This window comes from Trachurus trachurus, assembly GCF_905171665.1.
Source record: "Trachurus trachurus genome assembly, chromosome: 16".
NCBI lineage: Eukaryota > Metazoa > Chordata > Actinopteri > Carangiformes > Carangidae > Trachurus > Trachurus trachurus.
Window position 1 is genome coordinate 20,060,094 of NC_139902.1, and position 27,258 is coordinate 20,087,351.

Consider the following 27,258-nt stretch of genomic DNA (forward strand, 5'->3'; position numbering starts at 1 on the left):
TTTTTCAATTCCATCTGCACCACCCAACCCTAACATTAACCTAGGACTTTTCTTCCTTTTCATTTTTCCAACTCTGTCTTAAAATAAGTGCCCTCAGTTGACTCAAAAAGGTAATTTCCTATTTCATTTTTACTTCACATGAGAATTGACACGGTACAAATGTTGTCAAACATCTTACAGACAGATTTTCTGCAGCGGAAAAACACATTTAAGTTGTGGTTTGCCATAACTTTCACATGCTTCAATTTTTCCTAATTGTTGAGAATTGCATCCGCATAAGGTCAAAGTGATACAGGTCCCTCCTGAAGAAATCATCTAGTCCCAAAATTCATCCATGTGATTTGCAGACAAGATGATTCACTTAAGTGTTTCCTGTAGATTTAACAACAAAACCATGAAATGCAACAAAAAAGCAGTTATATGTCCACTAAGTTGCGACTTGACAGAACAAGCTTTGACCTAACTACGAATATTTGTGTGTGAGCTGTAAAATATCTCTAACAGCAGCTGGCCTCCATAACTTTTTTCTACAGCAAAGGTTGACAACAAATGTCAATGATGCAGTCACTGCACATTGCTAATGTTGTATTTAGCATTTTTAGTCCTCACTGATTGTAAAGCATCCTGTTCGGATTTTTCCGGCAGTTCAGGAAGTTCATTGAAGTCAGATCTTGTATATTTATGTAGGAAAAACAGCTCTGGAGACTCTCTGCTTTCCAAGCGCTATAAACCTTTCATACACACTTCTTTAATTCCCTCTCTCTTGATGATAGACATATATCATACATAACCTCACATTCACTGCTATCATGGTGGCTAGAGTATCTTATTTTCCATTTCAGGCCTATATAACAAGTTCTCAAACTTTCTTTGACATTCCCTCGCCAGCTATACATACACCATGTAAATTATATCTGTCCCTAGTGGAGGAGGAAAATGTAACTGTGCTGAAGAACAAGGCAACAATACTGAATAGTGGTTGTTTGTACAGTAGCTGTCTATCAAATTTGGATTTATTTTCCCATACTGTTTGTTTCCACTGTAAGAGTCCATTGAGTAGTTTCCCCAAGACTACGAAAACTAAAACAAAGTAACTGAGAAATAGAGATGTGCAGATTTTCCAGAGCTCAGAAACAGATCTATGGTGTCTTTCATTCCCCTCTGGTCTTCGGCCACTGTAGAATGATGTATGAGGGCAAAGGCAAAGACGTCTGAGTGTGTATGTGTATGTTCGAGAGTGTGTGCGTAAGTAAGAGAGAGAAGAAGCAGACAGCAGCCCTAGGGGTCAATATGATGCTTCTGGTGCTTCACACACAGACCACACCATGACCCACTTTCCAGCCAATCCCACACACACACACACACACACACACACACACACACACATACTTCTCTCCCTTGTTATTTCTGCTTGCTCCCCTCCATCCATTCCACCCTCCATCTAAACACATCATCTTTCCTCCTCCACTGCCCCCTCCCACCCCCCATCCCGTCTCTCATCTCACACACACACACACACACACACACACACACACTAAAACACACAGGACATGCTGACCTTGGGATACAGAGCAGTGGTGGTTTATAGGGGTAAGCATGCTGGGGCAAAGGGGTAGCTTTGGGGTGAATGGATACACTTGACTGAGCTAACAAGCCCTGTATGCCCTTGCTGGCTGATCGCTTGACCGGACAGCTGGATGCCAGGCTGACTAGCTGGGAGGACAGGTGGACTGGAGGGCAGGGTGGGGCGCTGACCCACTCCACAGTGTTGTATATCACAATCAAGTCCGATACAGAGATCACTGTCCTATAAACTGAGATTTGCTCGGACAGATAGTGAGATCCAGTAAAATCACCTGCCAGGACATAACAGTGTTTTTCTACCACATGGCACCAACTCAGTATGACTCTACTTGCTTTTGGTACCAGGTACTTCTTCTTCCACTACAGATTGTACCCCATCTATGTGTTACTATAGCAACAATGCACAAAGTTATTGTGACATTATCCTCAACATGACACATACCATGAACACTGAGGATACTGAAACGATACGATACCAAACAGAGATGCACCTCCCCATGACCACATCTTAGTTTTTAGGGTTGCAACACTAAAAACAGAAGTGAAATACAGTAAAACAGTAAGATGGATAAATACATTAAGGAACTGCAATGCTACTTCTTTATTTGTTACATGACAAATTCTCTATAATGATGAGTCATAAAAGGCACTGATAAACAGCCCCAAATGTAACAGCTACATACACACACAGACACACACAGCCATTCCCAAAGCATGTGAGGTGAAGAGTGACATGTCTGATTGGGACGACAAGACAGATTCCCAGCTGACAGCATTTCCGTCTAAAAGGTTTCCCTCTCCTCAGGGAGCGCGCGTGTAATTTAAATATATTGGTGTGTGTGTGTGTGTGTGTTTTTGGCCGACTGACGTGGCAAATTGTGAATGGGCCTTAGAGGACTTACGAGTTTCACCTCCAATCACATTCTACAAGAAAGCACTTAGACAGGCACACAGGCACACAGCCACAAACACACAAACAGTAAGACCAAGCACACACACTATTGTGCACACACAGAGGGACCTTGGGGTTTTGGCGGTTGGTCTATCTGTCTAGCAGGGTGAGCAACTACTCAGCCGTGGATGATAATGCAATCAACTGTCATTAAGGGGACGGTGACGACTGCAGCTACACACACACACACACAGCTTGCTACCCACAATACACAGCGCCTGTCAGTCTCAAGTGAAAAAGTGCAGACACAGCCAAAGGAAGCCATGATATTAAACTTCCACCAACTTCATGATACACTCCTTTCACAAGGTGACAAGCACAGCAGTATATTAATCAGATCAAATCAATCTGTGTATTTGTGAACCGACAGAACAATGATATAACTATTTTGATAATCAATTATTCATTGAAGTCATTATTCAAGCCACAGTCTGAAAAAATCATTCTATTAGGCTGCAGCTTCTCCAATGTGAGCCTGTAAGTCACATATTGTAAATCAAATCTCTTGTGGTTTATGCACCTGGGGCACTTGAGAGTTGTCATTGGTATTTTGACAGAATTTCTGTCACATCATGGATGAGAAGATAAATTGGGAAAAAAAATCAGCAGTGGCTGATAATATAATACTTACTTGAGACCCAGAACATAAATTACGCAAGCATTTGGTTACAATACATAAAATAGGATACATGCATGCCAACAGCCAAAACACTACACAAACACAGAGAAGCAGACGAGCACAATCACATGTTCCAGTATCATTGGCAGTTAATTTTCTGATGCAACTACAGAGCAACACCAGTACAGGCTGGAACCGAGCGCCTCATATGACTGTTATTATTTATTACAGTATTACGACAGGTTTGGTGCGACAGGTTGGTGGAACTCCTTCTGCTTTTCTTTCCCCCCTTCAAATTCTATAATACATAAATGGTGACACAGAGGTTGTATTGGTAGGGTCATCGAACCTGAAGTCATACACCTACAGTCAGTTGGCTGGATGCTTAATGTTTCTTATTATCTCCTCTTAACTACGTTACTACAAAAACATTTACCATTTTAACCAAGTCTTTGATTAAAAAAATGTTCTCTGATCAAGAAAGACTTCTGATAAAAACATGTTTGCTTACAATTAGACTTGTATCTGTGAATTACTACGTAGCCTATATGTTTAGTCCAGCCATTTTAAAACACATTGGAAATGTGGGCAGAATAACCTTAATTTAAAAATGCCAGATATTTAAACACTGACAGAAACATTGCAGTGTATATTTTTCCATTTCGGACAGACATTTCAAAATGCGTTTCTGTCAGTAGAGTAGTAAAATGCCAACTTAATAAGGATATAAGTCCTAAATAGGAAGAAAAGAATGAATGTTCAAATTTATCCGCATTAGCGTGGACATCATCTATGCTGTCATTTTTTTTTTTTTATGGTTTCTGTCATTCCCTCTCTCTCTTTCCCACACACACACACACATATGCTCACCAAATACACCAGACTGCAGGCCTCTCAGACTCACTGGGGAACAGCACCGCTCCATATATCAGCTTAGTTAAGTGGAAGAAATTCATGGCAATGATTTGTGTAGTATGTGCATCATCCAGCCTCTTCTTACAGACGGATATGACTGCGTCTGTGTCTGAATACTGAGAACCAGGGAGTGTATGCCAAGTTAGGCACAGCAGGGGCCCACCACAGCTCTCACACCAACAGTTTGACAACATCTTAGAAACATCTATTCACTTTGGATTTCTCTCCTTGCCTTAACAGCTCTGAGTCCATTGGAGAGGCAGACAGCCTGACAGAAAGAGGGAGGGAGAGAAACAGAAAGGAGAAGGATAGAGGACTGAGAGCGAAGGAAGGATTCAAGAGGAAGAAGTTTAGAAATACAGAGATGGAGCAGTGAACACTGAAGACCAAAGAGAACAAGAAAAAAAAGGTTGGGAGTTCGAGAGAAGGAAGGAACAGAGGAAAAGGAATATGGAAGAAAGTGGTATAAACACATGGGATCCGACAGAAAGAGAGCAAAATAATAAGAGTGCGCAAAGGAGAGACCTAGCATTAGAAGATTAAGTGGCGGTATCTCCGTGAAAAATCGCAGGCAAGCTCAGCTGAAAGTGGAGCAGGGATGATGAATGCAGTGAGACAAGCCAACCGCTAATTTGGATGGCAGAAGTTTGTTTCTACAGGGCCAGGGGCTGGAGTCAATCTGTCTCTCTTACATCTGATTGTAGACACACAGTGGGCGCACCTGGGTCCAGACAAGAGTCCCTCTCCAGGACTAGAAACAACTACTGAACTGGCAACGCATGCAGCCAATTATATATCTGCTTACACCGAGCAACATTAGAGCACAAGTTTCCATCGGACCAGCCTCTACCACAAGAGGTCAATATATGTTTAAAAGCCCAGAGCAGGAGCAGCTGTGTAACTAAATGTGTCAGGAGATGTGCGTGTGAACTGGTGAAATAAATACATTTTGAGCTATTAGCTTTCAAAGCAATCACTGCTAAAGAAGATAAGAGGAACTTGTATATATGGGGTGGATATGGGGGAAAAAAGGAAAGTAATGATAAACATCTGGTACTGGATTCCCTGTGATTTTAAATGTGCATTAAGTGTGATTTATCGAGCTGAATACAGGCAGGGGATGGAAACCAGGCCTAAATAGATTTTTGCCATTACACGTCTCACCTTGCATAGATAGGATGATTTGAAGCCTCAGGTTCATGCAGTAATTGGGGCCAATCACTAGTCTGCAGCTCAGACAGAAAACCATTATGATCATCAGTGCAGGCATGAAAGATATTTCACACAGCGAGAGAGGGATTATTAGAGTCAAGGGCACAAAAGTCAGTGTGTCTGGAAGAAAGAAGGGCCTGGAAGGTTACTGACTGACAGAGTAATATACCAATGATTTCACTTTTACCAAGCACCTCAGAGTGAAACATGACATACTCTTTCACTTTCCAGATGGAGGCCGGTAGAACTGTCTTCCCATTATTAACATGGTTTGAAATGTGAAGTTTGCATTTTGTGTGGTTGGGGACAGAGAAGAGTCAGAACTGACAAAGTGAAAGTGGCACATTCATGATAGCAGAGCCGCTGTAGTTCAGTTCAGCTCTTCTGCTCTGTGTTTAGCCTGATCCGGGCTTGTGTGGCGAGAACAGAAGAACCAGACTACAGCAGTGTAGGTTCGCCTCAGACCCTTCAGGGAAAACGATCATACAAGTGGCTCGGTTGGTTAAGTTCCTGCACCCTACAATGAGATACTTAAACATACACATATAGATATACACACCATGTATGTAATAATATGTAATAGGGTTGTCACGAGAACGGATACTTCGGTACCAAGTCGATGCTGACGCGCAAAAAATACGTCAATATGTCAATTCCTGTCGGGACTGACGCAGACAGTATACACACACGTGAGTCTGAGCACGTGCGTGGTTTCGGTGCGTCTACAGTCGAGCTCGCAGCCCGTTTATGTGAACGTGGCCGGACCTTGAGCCGCTCCAACTGCTCGGTGTGCGTCTCAAGTTTGAGCTCATTTCAAAATGACGTGCCACGCATCTTTCTCCAGCCAGTTGTCATGGAAACATGACACTCTGACAGTGGTGTAGCGTTTGGACCATAATAGGCCTACATCCATGGTTTGGACCAGAGGAAAAACAAACGCGAAACGTGAAACAGTGCATCGTTTTTGCACGAGTGAACACAGCCTAAAAGTGAATGAATGACAGTTCATTAGTTGAACTACTTGAAGGATAAAAGCAATGACTACATTACTTTCTGTTTGTGTTGAGCCATTTTTACCATTTTAACTCTGTTCTTACTTGAAACTTTTCTTTTTTTTCTAATAAAGTAGCGATGAATTTAGAAGCTCATAGGTTCCTTTTTTATTTAATTTTTCATGACAAGCCTAATTTGTAGTTATAGTTTAGTTACAACGCAAAAACCTCAGCAAAAATATATTTTGTAGACGTTGTGATAAATCCAACATAAGTGCCAAATCTTAGGATTGAAGGCTTGTACTTTGAGGTTTCTACTTTGTATTTGTGTGTTTTTTTGGACAAGGTGCGGATGTAGGATTGGTGTGACAACATTTTAGTTTTCTAATTCTCTCTGTGCTTGGTGACATCACAGTCATTTTAACATAAGTCAAACTATCATATGGGATCACTCAAAATTATTCTTCTCTTCAAACTGCTTTTGTAACCTGGAAGAATTGTGTGTGTGTGTGTGTGTGTGTGTGTGTGTGTGTGTGTGTGTGTGTGTGTGTGTGTGTGTGTGTGTGTGTGTGTGTGTGTGTGTGTGTGTGTGTGTGTGTGTGTGTGACAAAGAGAAAGAGAGCCTCAAAGTTAACTGTCAGATTCATGCACACCATGGTAACCACAGTCAGTTCCCCATTTCACAACAATAACAGACTAGGCAAATATTGACACACTATTTCTCTGACATTACAAATGTGATTATATTTGCTGTTTGCCCTAGGAGATGGCAGTTTATATTCAATGAGGTGTGTGCCCCTGTGTGTGACAGTAGGTGTGTGGTTGTGTGCACACATGTTGAATTTTAAGTTTAAAAAAAAATGGGCCATGGGAAAAACACTCGTCAATTTGCTGTGCACACATATGTGTGTGTGTGTTTGTGTTCTTTCTATCTCTACCGCCTGTCACCTGGAAGAGACACAAAGAAAGAGAAAGAGAAAGGTAAAGAAAAAAGAAAAGAGTTGAAGCCACCTGTATGTAAAAACTCACCTGTCCTGAGAGAGAGAGGAAAAAAACACGGATGAATGTGAACTGTAACAGATGGAGCCTGAGCTTTAATAAAAGTGGAGGTGGTACCTGAGAGGCGCTGCTGTGGTCCGTGGTCATTAAAGGAACAATAGAAAAGCAGCACTTCGACCTGCTGTTTTTCTTTGGCAGAGCCTGGACAAACATTCTCAGGTTTCTGTCTGATTGTATGTGGCGGACAAATAACCCTACTACAGTTTAGTTCAGATGTTGTTCAGTGGGATCCAAAAGTCTGAGACCACTTCTCATTCATTCTAATCCTGATTAGAGAAATTGTACACGTCAATTCACAGATTTAATGCTCATCCTCTTCATTTTGCCATGCATAATGTGTTCAGCCCTAGGTGTGCAATTAAATCTGTCTCAGGACTTTGTTATGTAACTCAAACTGATATTTAAAAGCCTATTGAAGGTAGTGAAAATCAAGCAACCAGAGTTTTAACACTTATAGTCGCTGTGCACTACTTTCCCAAACTTGTTAGAAAAGGCTCCACATGAGCTCGTCTTAAACACCCCACCACCACCACCAAAAACGCCTTCTGTCTTATCAGTCTGTTCATCAGCTGGAGGAAGGAAAGACCGGTTTTTGTGCAGTGGAAAGCATCGAGCGAGTTCACAAATGTTTGACAGGGAGATAAGGATGTAGCTCTATGCTGCACGTTTGGCAGCAGACTGCAGTGTCTGTTCAGTCTTTCGAGCAAAGCAGATGAAAACAGTGAGAGAACAAATTCATTAATAAAATACACAACTGTATGCACTGTTCGGTGCTACACGTTCGCACTGCCTTAGTCCCTGTGATTAATCAGGTATGGAAAGTTTAAATGGGTATCTTTTGAGGGAGCTCTCAGTACCATCGTTTTTCCCTAAAATAGAAAACTTACAAAAACAAAAAGGAGCCTTTTGATCAATACTACTGGGACAGGAAGTGCTGATGCGATGTGGGAAATCTAACCAACTGCTCAACCTCAAGACTCGCACCCACAAACACACACACTATTATTTATTTTTTTTATCTCCAAACTATTGCAGTTTGCATTAAGAGCAGGTTGCCTCAGCTTGTTATTGCAGCTAATATCCCTTTCGCATATTTACGCTCCACATGTAAAGCGTCCTAATTCGATTAATAGTAATAATTAGACCTTCCTCTGCTTTTTTATTTCTGGGTGGAATTGAAACAATTTAGGTCATCTGGCCCCTTATTCCCAGATCCAGGCTGAGGGACATGCAAATCAGATGCAAATGCCACAAAAAAGTGAAAACTAGTTATGGGCCCGGGTAATAAATACTGAATTTAGCCTCTTGGCATTCCAAAAACAGCCAGTTGGGGTTCATATGCAAATCATATGCAAATAGCCCAGACGAAGAGAGCTTTTATTTTTCTGATACAGAGAACATTGGAGGGGGGGTCCTGGTGGCTTAGTAGGCAGAGGCACATAACATGTCCTTATGAAGTTGTGGGTTTGAAGCCAGCTCATGTTGCCATCCCCTGACTCTTGTACTTCTATATTCTCCAACTATCACACACAGAAGAAGGGGCAGAGAGTGTAAAAGCGTGGAAAGCAAGACAGGAGAAGAGATGCACGAGACATCAGATGAGAGGGGGAAGACCAAAGGATAAGGCAAGAAGACTGGAGAACGGGAGGCATGCCATGTAATTTCAAAAGTAAACCCCAGATACTGTTCACAGCTGATTAGAGGATCAGTGTCAAGATGAAGGCAGAGGAAGGAACACAAAGACTTTAAGAGTAAGGAATACAATTTGGATGTGGAAAGGAGACAGGTCGAATACGAAAGAGGAAAGGGTTGGATATAAGACAAAAAGAAAAAAAGTGAACATACCAAAAAAAAAGATGACGGACTAGACAGGCACAAAGAAAATCAGTTAAGTTGGACAATTGAAAGAGTCACTGTGACAGACTGAGAGAAACATGGCCAGAGGATGACATGGGAGACAGGCAGAGATATTAGAAAGAAAGTGCCTTTTAAAGAGTTTGGACAAATGGGGGGAAAAAACATATACAGTTTCTGATTCAGCATGTTAATTAAAAAAACATGGTGGAAAGGTTGGATGTAATAAATGAATCCGAGGGCACACACCGACACACACACAATGCTACATCTCCACCTGCTGTCACCCCATATTAGAAATAATCACTATAACTGAAGCCCAGCACTGTGCCCTGAACACATCCACGGCATTTTCTACCAGCAATGTCACCACATTCAAAATGGACAATGCAAAGCTCTTAATCACAGTCAACACAGCCTTGTTGCTGATGTGCTTCACACTGAGCAGTGAAAGGAATGTGGATGTCGGTAGGTAGACACTTAACATTATGCATTTTGTTTACCTTAAAATCAGTCATCTTTTGTGATTGTAATAACCTGATTGTTTAAAGCAGTTCAAATCATTGCAGAGACACTGAGTTACAGCATACAGAAATTACAAATGTCAAAAAAATGTGCAAAGGTGTGATGAGAATAGTGATTTCAAACAAAGAAATCCCATTAACAGAAAAAGCGCCTTAAATAGACTGTGGAATTGAATATCAAAGACTAAAAAGCTTCTGCTACAATCTCTTGATTTTATCTTCAGATTTTTACCAGTCATTCTGCAATCATGTTCTCCATACCCTCTCACTTTTCGTTTCCTGCCGCTCTGGGTGTAGAGTAGTACTTTCACACCACCTCTCAACTGCTAAACCTCATTAAAAATGCATAATCTCAAATCTTAACATTTCCAAGCCAGCTATTTATTTGAACAACAAAATTGCAGTATTTATTAAAATCTGATTTGCGAGAAATTACAACTGGCATCTCAGTGGATAATCCTATGGAACTGTTGGAGGCAGCCTACGGCATCTCTCCGAGCACATCTGTTTGTGCACGCGTATACTTGCTTGCATGTGTGCTCCTATGCATCCATGCATGAATACATTAGCTAGGTGGGGCGGACATGAAGCCAAATCCCAGAGAATTTGCCTCCTAATTAATAAATCATTACAAAATGGAACAATTTAAAGTGTTTTCCATTGTAAATAATTGATGTCTTTGTTCATGGTCTTTGTAAATAATGGGTCTGCTTTTCCCTGAGACAAAAATTTAAAAAACTGAAAATAATGGGACAAAAGACATGAAAATCTGCAGCACTAACACACATAACAGGCCTAAAAGAGTGACAAGAGCTGGGGTGTAGGGGTTGCACACACACACACACATGCACACAGAAAAGCACACACATTCCCTCTCCCTCTAACAGATTCCACTGAAAACAGATGGCATCAGAATTATCTGATGTCCTGTCACTGTCTTTTTATATGCTAATCCGGCTCCTACACACATCTGAGTCTCTTTAATCAGATACTGAGTCAAAGGAGCTAAATCAAGTTGAAACAATTGCACTGCTAATGCACTACAATACACCGAGACAGGTAATCAGATGGCAAAGTATCAATGCACTTAACAGCACGAGGCTCGGGCAAAGTGTGTAGACAATATAGATGGGTGATGTTTCTTTCAATATTTTAAGGGATTAGAGAAAGTGTTTCTGTTTTGTGGACACACAGAGGTTTGCTTTAATCTGTACACACTGTAGATAATTCCAAAAATACTGAGTACAGTGAGCTAAATAAACGGAAACACGTAAAATAAAAAATTGCTCATTTTATTTTAAGTTAAAGGTAAAGGTTGATTTATGGGACTCACTCATAACCCCTTGAACTTGAGATCAAAATTGCTTATTTTCAAGGCCACCCATTCTTTTCCTTCCTTTTCATTTTCCAATATATACACAATTCAAAGAAAGATAAAAAAAAATAAATATCCACATTATTTCAATTTTAAACTCAGGATACTGAAGCATGACTGAGATATGACCAAGACACAGGCAAGATAAAGTTCAGGAATATCAGCTTGTCATAACAGTCCTGGTCAGCCATTGATCAACGATCAGCCTCAGTTTCATGATGACAAGGGTACAGACACATTCAGACCGCAACTGTAAAATAACTTTAACACAACAAAAGACTGAATGAATACTTGCACACACACACGTATGAGTCAGCAGGGGCCCTCTGAGGACAGATTTATTGAGTTCATCCTTGGAAACCAAACACAGATACACACACACGGACTCTCTCGCACACAGTAATCATCAGATCAGATATCAAAAGGCAGTGTCTGTCTGGAAGATTAGACAAGCCATCTGTCTGCCATGTGGAAAGCCTTGTATTATCAATAAACTTCACTCACTTCTGTATGTGCATGTTTCTTTGTGCTTATGTGTTTGATTAAGCCACTGACTGTGGAGAGACAAAAACAGAAGGAAGAATAAATAACTAATATTAGCAATAAAAATAAATGCTTCTCCCTTCGGTTGACCTTATTATTCAGAGTTTATGTCTGTTAGCTAATGTGTTCTACATTTTGTCTAGAAATGAGTATGGTAGCATTGTTAAAATGCACTGAAAATGTGTTTTTTTCTATAAGGTAATAAAATACAAGCTGACATCATTTCTACATCGTTCAGTGGAAATATAGCATGCCCAATACATCTATGTCACTGTAAACAAAGAACAAACAAAACAAAGAATGGTCAGTGTATTCATTGTATTTCTGTGCTCTAACGTCTTTCAGAGGGTTGACCCTGCAGACACACAGATCAACAGCCCAGCAGTGTGTGTGTGTGTGTGTGTGTGTGTGTGCGCTATGTGTGACATTGCTCTGAACAAAAAGGTAAACTTGTCAGACACTGTAAAGAAATCAATTGCCTATTTTCCAGTGATTCACTTTGAAAAAAAAGGTTTATACCCATTAACTTTCCACCATTGACACACAATACACCCATCTTGCTCACCACACATCATGCACCTAGGACACAGTTGCTGTTGATGCTGTGCAGCTCTAACATGAGTTAGACTAAACACAGTAATTAACCATGGTAACTGACCACAGGTATAGTGATCATTAAAAATTTAAGCAGTAATACTAATCGCCTGGCATTTCCACCATAATGTAGCATAAAAACCAGTATCGATTCATCTCTAGTTGTCTAAGCAGAAATGTGTGACGTAACTTGACTAGAAACACACAATGTTAGGTCTTAGTATTGTAATTCCTGACTTATTCAATACTGTCCAAACACTGAAACGAACTCACTGACCCATTTTAGGGGCCAAACACTTCCAAAGGACCAGGGAATGACCAGGAAATGACTTGTGGCCATGCTTAATGCTTATTCAATACACGGCTATCGATCTCTTTCCAGGCTTAACGTTACCTGTATTTACTCTGTTACCTTCCCCCTGTATAGATCTGTACTGCTAAGTGCTAATATAACCACAGGATGAGAGAGGAGAGCAAAGGTGAGCAGGAGACACAAGCACAAAAAAAGAAAGAGAGTCCGAATATATGAATACATTAGTAGTGGTCAGCGGGACAAACGGTGGACTAAAGTTCCTGTACACACACAGACACACACACAAACCTTCAAACAAATTCAACCACAATTATAATTTGTTGACACCCTTCCTTTCCCAGTGCACCGCAGAGAAGCCATTAGGCCTATAACCGATGGACAGACACACAATTACTTATATTTATTCACAATGTCTCTCTGGTCAAGCAAGGTCCTGCCAATGCTTCTAGTCAAGTCATCTGTTCTGCTCGGCAATCAAGGTTACTTTGTCCGATGATGATTCAAAATAAACCCACTGCTCAAATCATCTGCGCCTTTTAAATCCACTTTATCTAATATCTGTGCTCTCACATGGAAATCTAGCACATAGTTGATTCATTTATATGTATGAAGGAGAGATCAGACAGACACATGTAGAATTAATTTATTACAAAGGACACTAGTACACATACACACCCAAGCACACACATATATCACTGTCTTGTATTACAGTACGTATGAGGACATTTTAATTCTTCACTTATCTATTCCCTGGGTTTTAAATGAAATATCTATATGGTCCTCATAAAACTCATAAATTCATGCAGCACACAAACACTGATGCTCACACATTTCTGTGTTCATTCACAGGTAGCCTGGGCTTTCATTTCAGCGGGTGGCCTCATATAAACATCCATCCCCACACACACACACACACACACACACACACACACACACACACACACCGATACAGGTCACCCCTGCTTTCTATTCCAGCGGGTGGTCAGCAAGTAATGGCACTGATGGCTGAGCATTGGACACTCAGACAGAAAGCAGGGGTTATCTTCCAGAATAACACAAAAGGGGCCAAAGAGAAGAGAGGGAGAGAGAGCAGCCTCAAAGGGGGCCTCTAAAAGTCTTTTACTACATGTCCTTGAATGCCTAACTCTCAATTTCTTCGCTTTTCATCCATGTCACCCACACACATTCTCCACCCACACCAACAGCCTGCCATGCCACATTAATTACTAATGTCTTTCAAGCTTTCATTTTGTCTTCATGAGAGAAATTAGTTGTGTTTTTCTTGTTGAGTCAAGATGACAGGGAAAACAAAGAGGAGAGGACAAATTAGAAGTGAGAAAGACAAAAAAGTCTTTTTCAGCTTGTAAAATAACAGACAAGCTAATTATTCAAAAACAGAGATGTGACAATGAGTTCTCAAATGTCAAAGAACATAGATCATTTTACTTTGGGTCCGTTTAGCTCTACTGTCAGGAAGCTAGACATAATATTGCACTGTTTGTCCTCCAAGAGAACAAAGCTAAGTGATTCCCTGACATTGCTCCGCTGAATAAATGAGGACACATGCTGTAATTGTATAAAAACAATGACATTTTGAAATTAGGCCAGTTTATATGTCAATAAAACTCCATTTGTCCTGCGGTGACCCTAATTAACACATTATTTGCCCTCTCTAATATCCTTCACAGAAACTCTCAATGCAACTTCATTGCTCTAGTTTGGAGAACAAGTTCAGTGAGGGCTAATAAAGAGAAAGCCTTCAGTGAATTGAGCAAAAATTTCAAGTGGATAAGATAAGTGCAACTCAATTTTTTCCAATTAATACAGTGAATAAAATAACAGATTGTATGGTATCTCAACCAAAGCCAATTGCTTCCTATTAAAAATACAACTCTTTACAGGACTGGCACACACAAAGATGTTTTTAATTGCTCTGGTCCTACTTGAGCAGCCCACTCAGGTAAGTTAAGACCCACCAGGGTAGATAAATCAATGAGTTGCATCCTAACGTTTTATTCCAAGGATGTGCAGCCTTTAAGGAACATTAGTAAACTACACAGAAAACAACCTGAGTTACTCACATTGGTCACACACAGCATGGGTCAGTAGGACACAATTTTATTAAAAAGTCTCACCATTTGGATGTGTAACAACTGAGAATGAGTTAGATACACACAAATGGGAGCATCTCAACATAGCCACAGGCACGTCACATTGCCCACTGAGCAGCTCATTGACACACTGGGGGTTAAATGCCTTGTTAAATAGCACCTGATGCAACTTGTTGAAAGAGAGGGAAAGCATGGCTCCTTTAATCTTCTGCGTAGTGGGGTGTGTTGGTCTGAGACTTCAATTGTCCATCTCTAGGCCATTAGCTTTTATTTTTTACCATTAGGCCACCTCTGATGCCATAAAGAGTCATTTCGACACTCTGGATGAGAGCAAAGTCAGGCTTCCACCTTCATCCCCTTTCCAGACAAACCCCGTAACGTCCCCGCTCCCTAGTGCCCCCATTTTCCCTCCACCCCTATACTTCTCCCTTAGCTCCTGCCTTATCCCATTACTCACATCCCCTCCATGATATTCCCATTATATCCCTTCAGGGTATTCCCAATCCCTGTGGAATGCGGGCAGTATTCCTGGGATAACAGGGGTTGGCTGGTTAGCTGACTGGCTGGCTTCAGCAGGGAATAGGGAATAGGCATCCTTCCTCCAGAGGGAAGCAGCAAAGGAGACTTCTTTACTGCTTCTCCATTCATTTATCTCTTGCTCTCTTCTTCTTCAAAGTGTGAGTGAACAAATGAATGGACATAGGGACGACTGGCATGGTGATTTCTTGCTTCCATTCTTCTTCCTCTCCAATCTTCCCTGCTTCTTTCTGGTTTGTGAAACAAGGATGAAATATAACCATCCTTTAGGGAATCAATTTGTTCTGTTTTTTTGTGATTTCTCAGAGGAACAAGGAGTGGTCTCTCTTTCACTCAAGTGTAATTCTCTTTCCTCGCTCCTGAATCTCACAAATAAAGAGGTGCTATTAGACATAAGGGAGATCTTTCTATCCTTGAACAAATGGTTGTGAGGTAGGAATAATCCGTGTTTCACTCCTGCAGCTTATTTAGCTGCTCTCTATCACAGGCAAGCATCAGGTGACATGCTTGTAAACAACACATACAGGTCATGTTATTTGTACATATTTGCTTATGACTCAATTAATAACATGGCTGTTAGTCTAAATAATGTGGCAAAAACATCAAGGATGACACCAATAAATCCTTAAGACAGATCATAAGACAGATTTTAGTGGTCTTCAATTCCCAAGACAATATCTTGCTGCAATGGCTGCTCTCATCAGGTCAATCTGTGGCACTGTCAAAATTCCTTTCCTCAGAATAATCGATGGATGAGATTGAGCGGTGATCCCCTCTTTCCTGAGGCTATCCCATTTTCCTTCTTCTCTTCTATATCCATATTTCCCTCAAGGGAATTTTAGGGCAGGAATGGCCGGGGTCTCTAATCCCATGGCCTCTAAATGGTGGCTGGGTGCTGGCTACATGTGGGTCACCTTGTAGGATCACCAAAATACACACACACACACACACACACACACACATGCACACTCATAACACACAAACATACACACAAGGCTTGGGATCACTGTAATCTTCTGGCCTCTAAACGGTTACATACGACTGCCTGGACTCATGGGTCTATTTGTAGGCCTTTAGATGAATTCAAAGGTTTGGAAACCATGTGTGTGTGTGTGGGGGTGAGAGTAATGTTTTACAGAGATGTGAGTGATATATATCCCTATTTTTGTGTGCTTCCAAAGTCTCAATACATTGGCAACTTTGACAGTCATATTAGTTTAACTCTCATGTTGCCACACTAACATCTACATTTCGATATCTACTGTTAACAACTGCACTTTCTATGCACTGCTGGTGTCCCTCACTTGTAAGTGCTTTTGGATTTAAGCGTCTGAGTAAAGTGAGTTAATGTAAAATATAAATGTAACAGCAGTGTACATGCAGCGATGGTGATTTATTTAATTTCATACTATATTTGGTTTAGTTAATCTTCATTTTCTAGTTGTTATTTTTCCACACAACTGTCACTTTATTTCTTTTTCCATAGCTGCCCATTACAATCGCCTATTTGCTTAACCTCATTCTGCAATGCACTGTTATTCTCTTTCATTACGTCCCTCCTGTCATCTCTCGTTGCTCAAACTACTCCCCTCTCGACTCTTTACCTCTCTGTGCCTCTCTCCACTCCATTATTTTTCCATCTATCCATCTCTCTACTGTCCGTTCCTGCAGATTTGCCAGACTCTACTTCGTTTTCCCTGGCAGCGTATCGCCCTCCCTGTTCGCCTCCCTTTCTCCGACCATCGCTTTAGCTGATTTTGGCTTCAAGTGCATCTGTCTCTGTCGCCTGCACGCTTCATTCCACCATCCTCCTCCCTTCCCAACTGACTCTTCCTCTTGTCTTTCCTTACACTCTTACACTGCTTTTCTCTTTACTCGTTTTCACCTCCTTTCGTCTCTTAATCAGGAAATTGGGGCTGTGTGACACAGACAGCTGCAAGATAGTGGAAAGACAGAATGGGCATACAGTAAGTCTTTCCCTCATGCGTATGCACACCAGGCAATATGTCTAATCTTGCAGAATGACGGCTGTCGAAAAACTAAACTGTCTCTCACACACTTTCTCTGTACAATATCAATTTCCACCACGCCTGCAACCGTGTGAGGAGAGCAAATGTGTGTGTGAGCTGGCTGTGTGCGCCAACGTGCGAGTGTGTGTGTGAGAGAGGTGGAGTCACATAGAACATTGTAAGTTTTCATTGGCTATAATATTGCGGCGTGTAATGTTGCGTAGCACACAGTCCACCAATCAGAAGATCCTCACAGACTCATTTTATGAATGAGACGGCATGTATGCGAGGTGCACACACACTCCGAGTGAGAATACTCTACAGTGATGTAATACAATCACACAGAGCAGCAGAAGTGCTTGAAATACGAACGCAGTGTGAGCTCAATCAGAACAGTTTGACAGTGCTTCTGCCTAAATTTCTAAATAATGCCAATTCAAAAATATCCAATTTGATTTATACAACAGGAAAAATAGGGATTCTTAAATCTCACAGTGTAAGCCATTAAAATGTCATTATACCTGTATTAAATTTACAAACATGCTATATGATTTTTTTTCCCTTCTCTGCCATGTGCTACACATTTGTAGCATGAAGTTATATTGAAAAACTCACTAATCTACCTGACTTTCTTTCAGCTTTTCACATCAATAAAAAAAATGCCACATCAGTTCACTCTTTAAAATTACGCTGTATATGTGCACTTTCTTTCTACGGCAACACCTGGAATACCTGCTGATCAATTAAGTCCACGTATCATTTTATCTAAACAACTCACATCCTCTCTCTCTGAAACCCATATCCTCCAACCGTCTGTGTCCAAACCAGGAACTGAGAACGCCTTATTTGGCTGACACTGTGTACAGGGGAGTAACTCTGCCTAACCGGTATGTAAAATCATAACTGAATTGCTGTGTTTGCGGCTGGCTGGCAGGGAAGAGATTGGGAGGGGAGGAGAGCAGCCAAAAACAATCAAAATATCCTGGTGTGACTTTCCATGAAGGGTGTGTGTTTGTGCGTCTGTGTGTATTGCACACACACCTTTCTATGAAGTCACTATTTGGCACAACGTAGTTCATTTGTATCAGTGTACAATCATGGGTAAACAGTGCCCTCTTTGGTTGTGCACAGGAACAGCAAGTCGGGACAAGAAAGACTGAGTAAATACAGGCAGTGAAACAAGTGGTGAGACAATGAGAGACGAAATAAGAAGATACACAGGTTGTTGTTGTTGAAATAAAACGGGAAAAGACGGACACTGAGGTGACTGAGAAAGGGGGACTTTTCTTCAGACTGTTCAGCATGACTAAACATTTTATACATTATATTTGACATTTTTGACTGGTTGCTTATTAATCTCCACAACTAAGAGAAAATATTAAAATTCAAACACAGGGAAACAATAGCAGCATCTTGACTTTGGACATTTGATGAAAATATATTTTAAACAAAAATGATTAAACAGCTATGTATAACTAATTTTAATTAAAAGCATGTGTCAAGGTGCTCTCCTACTGATGAATGAGGAGTGGTCCATCTTATTCAAACAAAGTCACCAATCTTTGTAACCTGCAACCATTCTACATACAGCCTTAATCAACAAGGCTTTTGTTACGTAAATGTGTGGACTGAAAGTTAAAACTTTTAAAACTATGAATGAGAATACAAGGAGGTTTTTTTTTTCCAGAGGAATGACCTCATCCTGATACTGCAGAGATGCACCCTTTCAACAAAAACAGCTACTCCCATGAGCCAAGGCTGCCACCTAGAGTCAAGCCACAGAAGTACTACTACGTCTTACACCAGGTGATGTCATAGTTTCTGAAAGAAAGGAAGAGTTAGGGAAGGGGGTGAAAGAGGAACACGTGAGGATGGGGGTGTGAAAGAGAGAAAACAGTCAGGAAAGAAGAGAAAGAGGGGGAGAGGAGGTGATGTCATGTTTTCAGAGCAGCCTGTCAGGCAGTGGAAGCTCGGTCTTTGTCCAAACTCTCTAGTCTGTGGAGCGACACTGCGGATCTGAACGACAGATGCTACACAGGTATTTGTTTGATATTCATACAGTTTCACCATTCAACCTTTTTCTTTATAAGGCGGTCATAACATTCAGACATACAAATGCTAATGTTGGAGCCACTCAAAGTCCAGACCAAAAGACCAGACACTACATCCTTCAGGAACCCATTTCAGTCCTCGTCATACCAGACTATTCCACTCTCTTCACTACAGTCCCAACAATTTCATGCTATTCTAGACAATTGCATTGCATTACATGCTATACCATTCAAAACAATCACCACCTGCTCTGACTGTAATCTCCCCTGATTCTGGCCATGACAGGCAATTTCTCCTTCCAACAATCTAACAGTGAAAAACAACGAGCAAAGACACTCACACCAAAAAAAAAAAAAAAAAAAGGAGAGGGGATGAAAGAAGGAGGAAAAATCAAAAAGGGATGCAGGAAGAAAGAGACAGGAGAGAGCAGACCAGGGGAAAAGACACAGATAAAAAGCAGATGAGAATGAGACAGAAACTAAGATAATCCCCCAGCTTTAGCAGTTAGATACTGACCTTTAAGTACTTTGTTGAGAGGAGACTGCAGAGAAAGACTCGACAAGGACGAAAGCATCAGAGAGAGAGAGAGAGAGAGAGCTTTCTGAAGCTTCATCAGATCAAAACATTACGGGGCAAAATCGTATTAAGTGAAGTGGTAAATAACAGAGAACCATATTTTTGATCATTTGTCATCCGTAATATGAGTACAGCCACAAAAACACAGGCTGGATAAAACATTCGACTGTGAAGGCTGTTTTCATAACCATAACTTTGACCTTTGTCAGTCATGGTCACATTGTTGTTACTGTGCCACACTAACAAACTGAAAAGAACCAGGTGCAAACAGAGGAATACACATGCATATACGGTATATAGATATACTATATATAGATACGCTGAAGGTTAACGCACTGGGGCAAACCAATTTGAGCAGTATCATCAGAGAAGAAACTAATCCCACTGTAAAAAGGTAAACTCACTCACACACCTAAAAGTAGAGACGCACACACCAGGCAGAAAGTAATGTCCTATCAAAACATGAAACACAAGCTTACCTTCTTGCAAATGAATGTACTCATGCAAATCATAAGCAAAGGCAAACTGAAATCCATTAAAATGCATACAGAACAACTGTGACCCAATTTTCTTTTGACCCGTCAAACCGTCTAAATTATTGTATTTCAGTGTCTTCCCTATGAGTAGAAAACCAAATGTTTAAACTTAATGGACAATTTGACATTACGTAATTGACTTCCTTCCTATTGAATAGTAGGTTACAGGTTTCTGTATTGTAAGATAAACAGAGGGAAACAGTGCTATCTTTCATGGCTGCAGATTTTCATATACTTGAGTGTACAGTGAACTGAGACGTAATCTAATGAAATGAAACAGTGAGAGTAATATTTTCTATCTGGAATCAGGGTTCCTCCCTGCATGATTCTACATAGACATACACACACATTCACATACACACAAAGGCATTCACAGTAGAAGAGAATGAGAGAAACAAACTTAATCCAGACATGATAGTGTCCATGCCAGCAACTACCTGACAGTACATTATATTACACCATCTTAAACTGCACCTGTATTTACTGAGGACCTTAAGACAACAGGAGCGAGTGGGAACAGACTACAAACAACAGGTTTCAACCACACTCACTTCCTGCAAGACAATTGCCTCATTCAACTAAATTACAGGGTCAAAACAGATCCACGGCAACACAATTAGCACACTAAATATCAAGTGTTAGCAGTTGCTTTAACGCAGGATATGCTACTGAAGTGGGTGAGTGACAACAAAGTGAAAAGAGAGTGTGAGGGAAGAAGTCGCATAATTTCAAAGAGGAGCTCAAGGGACTGGGGAAAAAAACAGTGAAAACAAAGAAAGGTGAAAAAGATAAAGAGATCGAGGATAGATAAGAGAGAAAACCGTTAGCCTTCGTTCATGGGTAAATTGTGCCGTGTGTGTTCACATCTGCATTTTTGAAATGTGTGATTAATGTCCTCCTTAAGCGGTCAGACCCCACAGCGAGAGAGAAATGCCTGAGGAGTCAATATTAACTCACTTCAATTTTCGTAATCTGACACGTCAACCCTGATGTATTACAACCAAAGGATGCAATACAAAATTTCAACTGTAAAAGTACTGCTGCTGCCGCCGCCGCTACTGCTATTAATAGTAACAATAACAATAATATATAACACAAGGGAGAACTCAATATTTTAAAAGTTGGCATATCTTCAGTTAAAAATGTTACATTTCTTAAGTCTTATGCTTTGACTGTTTTAACTTGAGAGCAGATGTTCTCCCTTTGATACTTACAAAAAAGTGGTTCCCATTTAAATCTAAATGTGCGACAGCCCTCAACATAAACCCACAACAGAAAAACAAACTCATGATTTCTGCCAGTAAGACATTCATGTGAGTCTAAATGACCCTGTAATGTGCATACCTTACCCTTTATCACAAATCCTTCAAGCCAAACTGGTCCTTGTACCAACGGCTAGGAGAGGCTGTCACATTTAAATCACATTCTATTTAAAACGGCTGGATGAGGTGAGGGTAGCCATGGAGACATATAGTCACAGTGCTTTTTTTTCCAGATGTAACACTTGACTAAAAAACATTGTGCTGTATCTATGTGCCTTTTCTCAACTGCCATGACCAGTCAGTCACCAAGTCATAGAGGTCCTCAGGTGACCTTTTGAGCTCAAGTCATGACTTTCCTCTGGACAGAAGGACAAACTCCACCTGATACTTAGTGTTTGTGGGACTAAACATTAAAATAAATCCTCACCACCATGTCTAATCAAATATTGCTCGGTTGAGTCTGTTGATGTACTTTGCACACTGCATGCAAAACTCAATTGAGGGCAAGATTAAGTAAACCACTGGAATAACACATAGGGTACAGCTTACTTTTAAAGCAAGAGTGCCCCCCTGTGGTTACAAATTCAAATTACATCAGCTGTATAAACACTAATAAAAAAAAAGACACCTAAAGACAAGAAATGGTTAATAAAAAAAATATTCTCTCATTCTCATTTTTATACTTTCACTGACCTTTAGTCAACTGCCTTATTATTTTTACTGACTTCCAGTCTATTGACTTAGGGCGCACTCACACTAGGGCCAGTTGATCCGTGCCGTGCTGAAGCCCGAATGCCCCCCCTCCCCTGTCCCCCGCTGGCCCGCACTCACACTACCTCGAACCCAAGCGTGCTCAAGCACGGTTGCCTCCGACACAAACGTTATCACGTTGATATACCAACACGGCGGATGCGCTCTGACTGCAGAAAGAACAGCGCTTTGACCGGTTGTCATGGTTATCTTGAAGTTTAATCAAAGCGATGTTAACTAGCGATGTTTACGGCGCGACGTAATCGTTAAGTGACTGTTGTTTACATGCGGTTGCAGACACGTGGTGGAGAACGAGCCCGCAGCGCATTACATGTGCGCATTCCTGGCCAAGCGTACCGTGCCCAAGCACACCTCTCCCAACCGTGCCGGGCCAGGGAAGTGTACCGTGCTCAGGCACGGAACGCTTGCACTCACACCAGCAATAGAATCCGGACTTTAGGGGGCAAACGTGCTTGGGCACGGTACGATTGCCTAGTGTGAGTGCACCCTTAAAGCAGAAGTAACCGATCCGGTCGTTTTCGCTAATGCTGCGTTCGAGGCAGGCTTTTGAAATCGTAAATTACAGCTTCAAGTCAGGACTTACGACTTTGTAGCGTTCCAGGCAACCCACTCGTGTTTTTCCGACCTGTTTTACCGGTGAAAGTCACTATAACGGCCACTCGTAACTTCCGACCGGTGAACTCGTACCAGATCGAACTGGTACCACTTCACGGTCGGAAAAATACGAGTTTCCTTGAACGCACCATAACAGTCCTCGTCCCTACGTCACCACATTCACGGCGTTCCTTGGCTGCACACACAGCCCTTCATGCCGTTCTCTCTCCTCATTGGATAAAGGTTGTAGGATACAAGGAAAGTTTTCTCCTCGGCTTACAGCAGAGCAGAGTGACTGACAGACCCGTGTTTCAGACCAAACACTCTATGCAAGTGATTGCCGTCGGAAGATATAACTATTTAAGACTTATATTAACACAAAAATTCTGCTTACTTCTGCTTTAATACAAAACACAAGACACAATTAAACAGTTTCTTACCAGTCATCTTGTATCCACTGGCAGCCAGCTGTCCTGCCATGTACTCTCCATCTGAGCTGTTATGACTGCAGCCCCATGTTTTCATCCAGATCTTTTGTGTGCCCGGGATCACACTACAAATCAAAAACAATGAAATATGTCTTTGCTACATACATACATTTTCTATAAAACCTTATCAAAAGGGTTAGGGTTACCAAAATGTGAATTGGTAAGGACTTGGTGCAGAATGGTGTGATTCTATCAGGTGTGAAAGCAAAGCAGAGAAATTACAGAATAAGGATTAACAGGATAAGGCTTCATACGAATAAATCAGTCAGTTGTTTCTCCATCCATCCTTGTGTCACCAAATATTCCATGACACAGGATGAAAGTTAACATACTTTAACAGTCCAATGAATGACTTCCCTCTCAGTCCTTTAAGCCTTGTGTTACACATGGTACATTTGTAACAAGTCTGTGTGAACATGAAACGCACCAGAACTAAAATGCTACGATGAATTAAAGTGAAGTCATTGTCTTTGTTTGTCAAATTTGAAAAAAAAAGAAACTGTGTACAACAAGCTGCACGTATCACAATTACAAAAAGCTGTTGCGATGCCCCATGTGTGTCTTCTCCTCCTGTCTGCAGATGCCTTGAGTGGCTCAACACACCTGGGCCTTGTGTGCAGTTACTAAAGCCACTGCAGCCAGTTGCTCACTCTTTTTCTGCTGCTCTCCACAGGCACACCACATGTTGGTTTGGTTTGGTCATGCTGCTCTAAGTTCTCCTTTGGATTCTGTTTCACATGATCAACACCTGCATATTCACACTTTTCACTCATGCACACCGTACACAACTGTTTCCAATGATCCTCCACACTTCATAATGTAAATATGTACTCTAAAGGTTTAATTTGGTCTGATTTGGTTTAATTTGGTTCAATAAAGCAATTATTTGAATGTTTACATGCGTTGTCTCCCTTTTTGTTGTGACCCTTGGAGCCAGGTCATGACACTGTTCCATAATGTTTTGAGATGTGACTAAACAGACAAAAAAAAAAAAAAACTCATCACTTAATATCTCACATCTCACTTTTATCTAGCTACTTGCGATTTACACATTTTAATCCAATCAAATTAAGAAATGTAGAAATATTTAAGTCAATATATCCACCACAGATCTATCACAAGCCACTTGAGTGACTGAAAAGCTTCATACTACAACAGACTAGTTAAAATCAGAGGTCATCTGAAACATGTTGACTTGTCATAGCAATAACAGAACCAGGGAACTAACTTATCTGAATGTTATACTGTTGTACTGCTCTTGATGTTATCAATTTTACCTCTGCTTTTCATGCTATATGTCAAATGTAACATCTTAACTGTCTAAAGCAAGCTGTATACTGAAGCAACATCACAGTCAACTACTATACAATCAGTTACCACTATACCAAACATTTAACTCACCTGTCAGCTTGGAGTTCCTCGTTGATCGGAAGTTCTTTTTTCCTCCTGGCCCTTGGTATGATACTTTTTCTAGCAGACTGTCTCTCATGAGGAGTCGGGTCACTAGAGGACACCATGTCCTCAATGTCTTCGATCAGAGAGTCACAGGTGGACGGCATGATGGCCTGAAAATCAGACAAGAGCTCGGTCAGCACAACATGACACGGTGTGTATCATATAACAGAATTGATTGCCTTTGAGTTGTCAAAACAATGCTTAATGTCAAGAATGACTTGACAACCAGTTATTGAGGTTGTAAAGTTAGAAAGGTAAGCCAGTCTTCTGATTCATCCACATATGGCTTAGCAGTAGCTTAGTTATTTTTCTGTCATGTAAATGGGAATTTACATGACACTTTTCTCTGTGCTTGTGGGTTGCTGCCTTCTCTCTCCTTTATAATGGTGACACCAAATAAAAAAATACATTATCCTCATGATCAATGGATAGTACGATAATAATGATTATAGCAAAGCACAGACGTCTTCTTAAACAACTGTATTAATTAAGCAAAGCCATGTCCAGAATACAATTAACTCAACAAAAAAGACAAGAGCAACTACAGTAAAGCATTTGGCTCATCTTTTCATCCCTCTCGCTAAGAGTTTTCTTGTTTCCCTAAGTCCTTTCACCTCAGCTGCAGCGCAGAAATGTTTACCTTTAGTTGCAAACGTGCCATAAAAAAGTCTACCAGGCTTTATGCATTTAGAATTAAAACCTCGATAAGAGGATGCCAGAGATAGCCATGGTTAGTTCTGTAAAGGTGAAGAGTGGAGTAAAAATGTATTTTCTTTACTCAACATCAAAAAACATTCCTTCATATCTTAGCTGCTGCTGACGACAGCCAACAGCTGTACTGATTTATTTCTTACCCGCTAATTAGACTGACGTTTACCAGGTTTGTCAAATTTACATTAACATAACGTTACCCAACTTGTGTTTTCATTATTTTCACCGACTTTCACTTGTAAACTAGCTACGTACACACGTTAGGTGACTAGTAATAGCTAAACATAACCGATGAAAACTACAAACACCTGTAAATATGTCATTTGACGAATATATATCGCCCTGGAGTTTAATTTAGCTACATAACATGGCCAAGCTAGTTGTTAGCTTGGCTAACCTCATAAGCTAGCTTCTACCCACGTGCATCGTATTTTGGTCAGCCAGACGCCTTAAGATAGTGTGAAAGTCCCTTACCTTGTTCGCGATGTGGCTTTTGCTATGATAAATGCAAATTCCAGGAAAAGTTTGTTTTAAAAAATGTAAAATAATGTTATTTACAGCATCAAAACATAGTTGTCACAACTCAGATCGCCATACTTGTGCGTAGATACGGTAGGTGAAGAGGGACAAACTAGACGCGTTTGGGTTTCTAACAGGGCGGGTGAAAGGTGAAAATCATTTTTGACCACAAAGTTTTTTTTATATTCATCACATAGAGTGAATTATTTAATACCTTTTTTGTTTGAATTTCGACGCAGTTATTCAAAAATAATTCTACATTAATCAAGTATTTACCATACAGAAACGGTCAGCTTCTGAAAAGCATGTTAATGTTGTGGCGCTTTTAACACGAATAATATCATGTGTGGTGAGGCATGGGGGTGATACTGCTGAGTAGTGGGCCTGACTTTTCATCGCCACTTTTTTCATAGGCTATATCATTTTTTATGCATTTCATTAATGAAAACTTGCCTGTCATTCTGATTTAATACTTTTCTATGTCTCATGAAATTTTAGTTTTTCTTGTTTCAGTCTACATGTCATGTGAATGTATTAGAGTAGGGTGAGCGTCCTGTATTGATTCACTAAGGGGCACATTTTATTTTTCAATATGAGATGATCCCATATTATTATCAGTTTATTCATTATGCCAACCTGTGTAATTACTGTATCATGTGAGCCCAAAGCCACACAACAGCCTCAGTGCTCTCCCAGGGAGGCTAGGGATGCCATAATAAAGAAAATGTTCTTCTTTGTTGTCCATATTGGATTTGAACCACAGCCTCTCAGTCGAAACTCAATGGCACTTTGTGAGACATTTGAAGCATGAAAGCACAAAATGAAACCTGTACAGTCTTTATTTTTTAAAGCTTATTATGTATCAACATTTTTGACAACTATCCATTGGTAATGGTCCTTCACCTCTAATTACTTAAATAACCTGACCGTCAGCTCTCTGCTGGGAAATCCAGCTAGAACCAGTTCTGAACCTACTGGCCAGGTTAACAAGATCTGCAGTTTACGGGAGCTACTCATAATACATCCATGGAGCTACTGTTGCTCCAGCATGGACTAAACTAAACCATTTTTTAAACGATGTTTTGTGGCTTTGTTTTGATG

General features: G+C 40.7%; 1 protein-coding gene across 1 annotated transcript in view; it reads right to left on the reverse strand.

Moving 5' to 3' along the window:
* Window positions 1–26,252, reverse strand: part of cdkal1 (CDK5 regulatory subunit associated protein 1-like 1) — a 231,426-nt gene extending 205,174 nt beyond the window's left edge. The window contains exons 1-3 of the mRNA XM_083988904.1: window positions 26,113–26,252; window positions 24,874–25,037; window positions 23,425–23,537 (exon numbers count right to left, since the gene is read on the reverse strand). Of these exons, the coding sequence (XP_083845030.1) occupies window positions 23,425–23,537; window positions 24,874–25,031 (271 nt within the window). The 5' untranslated portion in view covers window positions 25,032–25,037; window positions 26,113–26,252. The remainder of the gene's footprint in view (window positions 1–23,424; window positions 23,538–24,873; window positions 25,038–26,112) is intronic.
* Between the last annotated feature and the right edge of the window lie 1,006 nt (window positions 26,253–27,258).